Raw genomic sequence first — 9,226 nt, forward strand, 5'->3', positions numbered from 1 at the left:
CAAGATGTTCCTGTCGCACTTTGCGGGTAGCGTACAATGGCGAAAGCAGTTTGCCGACCTATGTTACCTGAAGCAAGACAAGTCGGAATCTCTGGCGGAGTACCAGAGTAAGTGGAAGAAAGAAGCTATAGGGGTAACAAATTTTTATGAAAGGTCCGCCATCCCGTTTTTCACCAACAACCTCAGGTCGGGCCCTTTCCACAGCGACCTTGTTCGGATTGAGCCGAAAACCTATGAAGAACTGATGGACCGCACCGCGCGGTACGCCAATGCAGAAGCAGCAGAGAAGAGGAAGAAGGAGAAGGAGAAAGGCCGCGGACAGGGTGACAGAGCATCTCACCCTCAAGAGGATCGCCGCCCTCCCCGGTCGCGACGTGACCGGGGTCCCCGTCTAGCCCCGCTACGACACTTGACCCCGTTGACACAGCCTGTTAGCGTAATCCTGGACCATGCCGAGGACATGGGCATCGTGTCGTTCCCCGAGGAATGCTTAAAGATTTCCCCCAAAGCCGACCCGAAGAAGTATTGCCGCTTCCATCGGCAACGTGGACACGACACCGACGAATGTATGGTCCTCAAGACGCAGATTGAGGAGCTCATTCAACGAGGATACCTGGGGCAATACGTGAAGAGGTCCGGGCAGGACCACGCAAAAGGCCCTGACAACACCCGAAAGAAGAAGGATGGCACCGGGCCTTCTACTTCTGCCCCGCGCAAAAGGGAGCTCGACCACCTCACGGAGGACGAGGGGACCGAGCCAGACAGCCCACCAAAGAAGAAGGTCATCCATGTCATCTTCGGCGGCCCGGAGGGAGGGGACACACCCACTGAGAGGAAGAAGTGGGCGAGGAGCCTATACGTTGGGGAGGTCGTCAGAGCACCCCATGAGAAGAGGACACGCAGGGAGCCCATAACGTTCGCCGACGACGACCTCCCGGATGGACCCTTACCCCACCGGGACGCATTGGTAATCCGCTTGGACCTTAATGACACCATCGTCCACCGGGTACTGGTAGATACGGGGAACTCCGTGAATGTCATGTATTATGACACCTTCACGCAACTCGGGTTATCCAGGAAGCAACTTTCCCAGGTTCGGACCCCGCTATCCGGCTTCACCGGAGACTCCATTGAGACAGAAGGGTCCGTCATCCTTAAAGCGCAGATCGGCACCCCGCCGCACGTCGAGACATGGGACGTAGAGTTCGTGGTGGTAAAGATCAGCTGCGCCCACAACATCATCCTTGGCAGACCTGCCTTGGAGGACCTCAGGTGCGTCATCTCTATGGAGCACCTTTGCCTCAAATTTCCTACTCCCACCGGAGTGGGCACCGCGAGGGGGGACCAGAAAGTCAGTCGAAGCTGTTACTTGAAGGCCTGCCGCCAAATAACGAAGAAGGACCTCCAGGTACACACAGTAACCGAGAGGGCCCTCCGGGAAGAGGAGAAGCGGCCCCGCGCCGAACCCGTGGTGGAGACGGAAGAGGTCATCCTGGACCTCAGCCGACCTGACAGGATGGTGAAGGTGGGCACCGGCCTCCCAGCTGACCTCCGAGGACGGATTGTCGAGGTCATCCGCAGCTATAAAGACGTGTTCGCTTGGGGTCCCGAAGACATGCCGGGCCTCAGCCGGGAGGTCATCACGCATAAACTGGCGGTGGACCCCAAAGCCAAACCGGTCCAACAAAGGAAGCGCTACCTCGCCGCTGATAGACGGGAGTTTGTGAAGAAGGAGGTCGACACCCTCCTCGAGATCGGGCACATCAGGGAGGTCACATACCCGACATGGCTCGCGAACGTAGTCCTCGCACCTAAACCACCTACGTGGAGGATGTGTGTGGACTACACGGACCTCAACAAGGCATGCCCCATGAACCCCTTTCCACTACCCAACATAGACCAGCTGGTGGACGAAACTGCAGGATGCGCACTCATGAGCTTCCTAGACGCCTTCCGGGGGTACCACCAAATTTTCATGCACGAGGAAGACGAAGAAAAAACGGCGTTCACCACCCCCGAAGGGGTCTTTTGCTATCGGGTCATGGCGTTCGGGCTCAAGAACTCGGGAGCCACATACACAATAATGGTGGCCAAGGTGTTCAAGAGGGTCCTCGGCCGGAACCTATAGGCCTATGTGGACGACATGATTGTGAAAAGCACGGATGCCGACCTACACCCAGCCGACTTGACCGAGGTATTTTCCATTATGAGACATTTTGATTTACGTTTGAACCCCAAGAAATGCACTTTCGGGGTACACGGAGGGAAATTCTTGGGGTACATGGTCTCAAAGAGGGGTATTGAACCCAACCCCGAAAAAGTCAAGGCCATCCTGGAGATGGAACCTCCGAGGTCCCTCCGTGAGGTCCAGCGCCTCAATGGTCGGCTGGCAGCTCTCGGTCGATTCCTTTCAAGGTCAGCCGAGAGGTCCCTGCCATTTTTTGGGGTCCTCAAGAAGAACCAGGGGTTCGAGTGGTCAGACGAATGCCAGAAAGCCTTTGAGGACCTCAAGACGTACCTCATGACGCTACCCCCCCTAGCCAAACCGGAGAAAGGGGAGGTCTTGTACCTGTACTTGGGCATCTCGCAGGCCACGATCAGCTCCGTACTGGTCCGGGATGATGCGGGAACCCAACGCCCGGTGTACTACGTGAGCAGAGCCCTCCGAGGCGCCGAGCTCAGGTACTCACCCACGGAGAAAGCAATCTTCGCCGTGGATGCCACGGCCAAGAAGCTCGGGCATTACTTCCAAGCACACCCCGTACGGGTCCTCACCAACCAACCCCTTGAGGCAGTATTGAGGGCCTCAGGGTCGGCAAGCAGATTGGTCAAGTGGTCCATACGGTTAAGCCAATATGATGTCCAGTTCAAGCCCCGACCGGCAATCAAAGGGCAGGCGCTCGCCGACTTCATAGTCGAGTGCACCGCTCGCGAGGCCGCCGAACTAGCCCGGAGCGATGAGGAGGATTGGTGGACCCTGTCCACGGATGGCTCGTCCGGCCTCAAAGGGTGTGGCGGAGGGGTAGTACTCGTAACACCGGAGGGGTTCCGGGCCTACAACGCCCTTCGTTTCCACTTTAAGCTGTCTAACAATGAGGCTGAATACGAGGCACTATTGGGTGGCCTCAGGCTGGCATTGGGTCTGAGGGCCTCCAAAATAAGGGTGCGGTGCGACTCCCGACTGGTGGTCGGACAGGTGAACGGTGAATTCGAGGCCAACGAGGAGAGAATGCGGAGATACCGCGACGTGGTAGTCCAGGTCCTCGGTCAATTGACCCTCTACGAAATTTTGCAGGTACCCCGAAGTCAAAACGGGGACGCGGATGTGCTCTCCAAGCTCGGCCTCGGCACCCCGGAGCATGTCTCTAAGATAGCACGGATTGAAGACCTCCAGAGGTCCAGCCTGGAGGCCTACCCCGTCCTCCCCATACAGACACGGTCCCCGTGCTGGTTGGACCACCTGATCGAGTATAGAGAACGGGTACCCTACCAACAGACGAGGCAGCCGCCAAGGCGGTCAAGAGGAGATCACCAACATACGTCCTCCTTGGAGACACCCTTTACAAAAGGTCATACAACGGTGCCCTCCTCCGATGCCTATACCCGGACGAAGCCAAGTCCGTCAAGGAGGAGATACACGAAGGCACCTGCGCCGCACACCAAGGAGCCTTCACCATGGCGAGGAGGGCCCTATTGCAAGGGTACTTTTGGCCAAGCATAGCCAAGGAATGTGCAGAGTACGCCCGGGGGTGCCCGACTTGCCAGCACTTTCACGCGGAGCCGGGACGGCCGGCTACCAGCTACACGCCAATCAGCACGGTAATCCCGTTTTCACGTTGGGGGATCGACATCGTCGGGGCCCTACCCATGGGGTCCGCAAAGAGGAAGTACATAACAGTCGCCATAGACTATTTCACAAAGTGGGTGGAGGTGGAACCCCTCGCCACCATCACAAGCACCCGGTGCACGGAGTTCATACGGAGGAACATTTTATACCGTTTTGGGGTCCCCATGCATCATCTCCGACAATGGGCGCCAATTCGAAAGTAAGGAATTTAAGGCATTCTGCGACCAATGGTACATAAAACACACCCGCGTGGTGGTGGCGTACCCACAAGCGAATGGGCAGGTGGAGAACGCCAACAGAACTATAATCGACGGCATCAAGAAGAACCTGGACGCAGCCGGAGGAACATGGGTAGAGGAGTTGGACACCGTCCTATGGGCATACCGCACCACCCCAAGAAGGGCCACCGGGGAGACACCGTTCGCGCTGGCATACGGGTTCGAAGCACGGGCTCCCACTGAAGCCGTGATACCATCCTATCGAGTCGCAGTGTACGACCCCGACCTCAACGAACAACACCACGCCGCCGACCTCCACCTCATCGACGACAGAAGGGAGGAGGCCATGGCTCGCGCAGAAAATTACCAACGCCAGACAAAAGCTTACCATGACAGCCGAGTCCGACCCCGTTACTTCCAGGTTGGTGACTACGTCCTCCGAAGGAGGGAGGCAAGCCGACCCCAAGATGGAGGCAAATTTGCAACGAAATGGGAGGGACCGTATGTTATTGAGGCCATAGTACGACCGGGCAGTTACAAGCTAAGGACCACATCGGGCAAGGTGGTAGACAGGGTTTGGAACTCAGAGCACTTGTTGAAGTTCTACCAGTAGACATTCATTTGTATGGCCTGTCCCCCTTCCCAATAAAAGGCCAGGTCCCCACAATAATGTTTGTTTACATTCGCAATGGAATAAGAAGTTTTTTTTTTTTTAACAAGTTACCCTGTCCCGAATGGCGGACAAGCGAAGGCACCCCAAGGCCGACCTACCCGAGGTCGGCCGGCACGGGGTCGGTCAGACCTGGGTGGTCGGCCGGCACGAGGTCAGCCAGAACTGGAGGTCGGCGACCACATCGGATATAACACACGCCCTAAGGGTGGTACGAGGTCCGCCCTCGCCTACCGCCGAACGGAAGGATTCGGGACGCGAGTCGTTGGACTCCATCCCAAGAATCACTAAGGCGTCCTAGGGGCGACATGAGGTCCGACCTCACCTGTCGCCGGACGGGCGAAACGCAACCTCAAACGCCCTTGGGGCGATACGAGGTCCGCCCTCGCCTACCGCCGAACGGAAGGATTCGGGACGCGAGTCGTTGGCACTCCATCCCAAGAATCGCTAAGGCGCCTTAGGGGCGACATGAGGTCCGACCTCACCTGTCGCCGGACGGGCGCAATGCAACCCCAGCGCCCCAGAGGCGGTACGAGGTCTAACCTCGCTCGACGCCAGACGAATAACCCACCGGCAGACCCCGAGGGGTCGGCTGGCCGACCCAGGCTAGCTGACACCGCGATAGCGGGTAGTTAAACTCCCGCGGTACCAGAATTCATCAGTCCCAAGTGTGGACGAGGAGCAATCAAGAGGAATACACAAGTAAAACAGACGAAGCATAAGACGAAATAGAAGAGCGGTATCATAGCAAACAATGTTATAACACCAGCCGATATGTCCAAAGCAAGCAAAATAAACAAAAGAAGCATAGGGGCGGCAACCCAAGCAACGAAGTAACACCAGTCTAAGCGAAATAACAACGAAGTAACGCCAGTCTAAGAAAAATAGAAAGATAGTCTATGCAGATAGAGATGAGAGGCCGCCAACATGGAAAGACGTCAGGGCTGCGTGGCCTCGCGGGTGCCGTCATCATCGCCCAAGGCAGCCTGAGTCTCCTCCTCGGGGGCACCCACACCGGCAAAGCGAAGAAGGTCGGCTGCGAAGTCCGCACTCGACGAGCGGTCGGCCGCCGAGTCCAAGGGTGGACGCTCGCCGTCCTCACCCACAGCCACATCCATGGGATCACCTGGCTCCTCCTCCCACTCCTCGGGCAGGCCCCATGCAACGGGGTCAAAGGACGCGTCTCTGGCACGATGAACTGCATAGATCTTGCCTTGCATGGAAGACTCCCCCGCCTCGTACAACTCCATCCCATGCCGACCCAAACACTCATTCCCCTCAGGGAAGCTCGTAAGATGAGTCAGGGTCTCCTGGGGGTGCGCAGAGATGTAGGCCTGGATATCCTGGATGAAGGCCTGGGAGTCCTTGTAAGCTGAAACCGCCACCCTCGCAGCCTCCTTCAGGGCCACCTGATGCGCATTACGCTCCCGCGACCGGCTGTCAATCAACGCGGCGTGCTGATCCTCTAGCGCAGCAAGTCTATCACTCACGACCTGGCGAGCCCGCGTCTCGGTCTCCAGCTGCTCGCGGATGCCCCCTATGGCTCTCTCCAGGGTCATGGCACGAACAACCGTCTGTACGAGGACAAGCATGAATAGAAGACAAGATAACAAAACAAGGAAATATAAGCGTCATTCAACGAAAAGGGAGAACATACCTCAAACAAAGGGCGGATGATGGCGTGGTCCTCGTGCAGGGCCATATCGCGCGGCTGGACGAGACTGCGCATAAAGGCCTCCGAGGGGACATCCCCGCTGAGCAGCGAGGCTGCGAGCGGGAACTGGACGGACCAGTCAGTCGAGGCGTCCTGATGAGGCGCCACGGGCATCGGAGCTCGAAGGGTGGAGTCGGACGGGGGACCGTCCGGCACGCGGTCTGCGTCAGAGGCGGACCTCGCCTCGCGGCGGCGTGACCCCCGTAGGAGAGCCCGGACGTCTGAGGTAGCATGGCTGGTCTCGCCGGTCTTGCGGCGCTTCGAGTCCTCGCCACCACGGTTCCTCAAACTCTCTATGAGTGACGCAAGGGCAGCGCGGCGGGGAGCCATACCTAAACACCAAGACAAGCCAATGAGCACTTCAAACAAGAAAGCATAAGCAAGTGAGCACGTCGGCGAGGTGACAGACCAGAGCTGGCGGGGGGAGGTGTCGAAGGGTCCGCCCGTATCTCTATAATGTCGTCCTCCGAATCGTCACTAGTAGACTCCTCCTCGGTCTCCCCCGCAGAGTCGGGAGGAGGGGCAGGAGTGCCGAGAGGAGGCAAAGGAGGGGGGTCGCGAGAAAAACCCGCCCTGACCAAGGACACGCGGTCAACAAGAGCCTCAGAGTCTAGCATGCCAGCCGTACCGCCCAAAAAATCCCGGATCAAAACCTCGAGCGCCGAGGTGCACCGCGGGCCACGACACTTGCGGAAATAGCCGCCCCACGGCACCGCAAAGGGGAGCGCCGCACCAGTAGAGACAAACACGAATTTGGGCTTCCAACCCTTGTTGAAGTCCCGCACGTGATCCATGATCCTCGTCCCCGGCCGAGCCGCGAATGCCATGAACCCCTTGCTCTCCTTAGATGAAGAGCTGGTCGCAGTGAAGAATGAGTGGAAAAGCTCTAGGGTGGGGTGAATATCCACCTCGACGCATCGGATGATAAAAGCCGCCACCGCCCGGTGGGAGTTGGGGACTAGCTGACCCACAGACACGCAATGGTAGTTTAAGAGCTTGACGAGGAAGGGGTGAAGAGGGAGGCGCGGGGGCTCGGGGTCGGCTGGCGGCGGCTCAGGGTCGGCGTTGGGGGGGGTCGGCCTCGGCAGGGGGCTGGGGTCGGCCGGGATACTGGTCGGTGGCAGGCGGCGAACGGCGGTCGGCGGCGGTCGGCGGCAGGGCTGGCCGGAAAGGGGGGAGAGGAGAGGGAGAGAAATTTTGAAGATTTGTGGGGCTTTGTGTGTGTGGGTGGGGGGGGAGGAGAGGGAAGCTACTTTATATAGGAGAGGAAAAAAAAAAGGGGGGGGGGGGGGGGAAAGAGCAGATTTTTTTTGGGGAAAAGGGGGGAAACTTTGCGGAGAGGGAAAAGTGAAATGTGGGGAAGGTGAGGGGGTTTGAAGAGATGGGAGGGATATTTAAAGGAGGAGTGGAAGAGTTATGGTAGAATGAGGACTCTTAACTTATGAGAATTTATGCAGGCTTGAATCCCAATCCGGTTAAGAGTCCTATCGCATCAAGAGTTCTGCGAGAGGAAGGGGTGGATTTTTTGGACATAATTCAGGGCCCCGTAATTATTAAATTTATTTTTACTCTCGCGCTGACGACTCCTTGCAGCCCCGAGAGTGGGGGACTGATGATGGAATAATCACGGAGCCGGAGCGGAGCAATGCAGGACAAGCCGGGTCAGACCCGGAGCAGGACGAACCACCCCGGGGTCGGCCCAGTGGGGGGTCGGCCTGGGCCGACCCCCAGAGCTCGACCGAACCCCTTGGGCTCGGCCACATGGGCTCGGCCTCGGCCCCCATGGGCCTCGGCCGAGCTCCGTGCTTGGCCAATGGCCGGGTCCTCGCGTGGAGCGAGTCCCGCGCCGCGGGCCCGGGGCCCGTGGCAGTCAGGGGTATATAAACACCCCCCGGTGTCCTAAGGAGACATCTCGGACTTTTCCTACAGCATTTGCCTTGTTATTACACGTCACGAACCTCTGTAATAGAGTTTTATATCCAAGCAATACAATATTTACCGTTTTATTATCCGTTCTTCGTATTTAATATATATTCGGGTTGTATAATCCGGACCCCCGGGTTCATATAATCCATCAACAATATTAATTAAATTTTCGATGAAAGCCTATTCGATATCTGAAACAGTGCAATTAATGCAAGCATCTACATATAATTTTTCTCCCTCTCAAATGCATCAAAGAAATGGCAGAAGCGAGAAGGGATGAAGAAAGCAAATGTTGCGGGCCGTAGGGGTCAATTATTGGACTTCAGAATTAAAAAAATCATTTAAGCCATAAATAAAAATTTAAATATATATAAATGTATATATCGTATGGGTCTTTAATGTTTTTCTGGATGTCTAAACTTAGGACTTTTAAAAGAAAAAAATACATTTGAATTATCTCCATAAAAAGTGGTCTTGGACTTATAAAATGACATTTGAGTTTATGGAATGACATGTGCATAAAGAATATATTATATAATCATATAAAAAAATGTGTTCAATTAGAGTTTAAATTTACTCATACAAAATTTGAAATTTGCTTTCTAAATGTAATTATCTTAGTTATTATTCGTATTGTGAAAATTATAATATAGATGAAATACAATTAAGAATAAATCAATGTAATTATGTACATAACTATAGATTATATTAACCATACAAAATTTTAGTTATAATTTTGTATTCTATAAAAATAATAAATACTTGACCAATGGAAGCTCAAAAATATTATTATATTAAACAATTAATTTTTTTTTATTTATAATAACATAATTTTTTCCCCGTGCATCGCG

General features: G+C 55.3%; 1 protein-coding gene across 1 annotated transcript; it reads left to right on the forward strand.

The window, feature by feature from the left end:
• Positions 1-2,281: 2,281 nt before the first annotated feature.
• LOC109171110 lies at positions 2,282-4,678 on the forward strand. Its single transcript, XM_019320241.1, has 2 exons — positions 2,282-3,295; positions 4,052-4,678. Exons 1-2 carry the CDS (start codon positions 2,282-2,284, stop codon positions 4,676-4,678), a joined length of 1,641 nt encoding a protein of 546 aa, XP_019175786.1.
• The last annotated feature ends 4,548 nt before the right edge of the window (positions 4,679-9,226 follow it).

The sequence above is a fragment of the Ipomoea nil genome, unplaced genomic scaffold (assembly GCF_001879475.1).
Source record: "Ipomoea nil cultivar Tokyo-kokei standard unplaced genomic scaffold, Asagao_1.1 scaffold3394, whole genome shotgun sequence".
NCBI lineage: Eukaryota > Viridiplantae > Streptophyta > Magnoliopsida > Solanales > Convolvulaceae > Ipomoea > Ipomoea nil.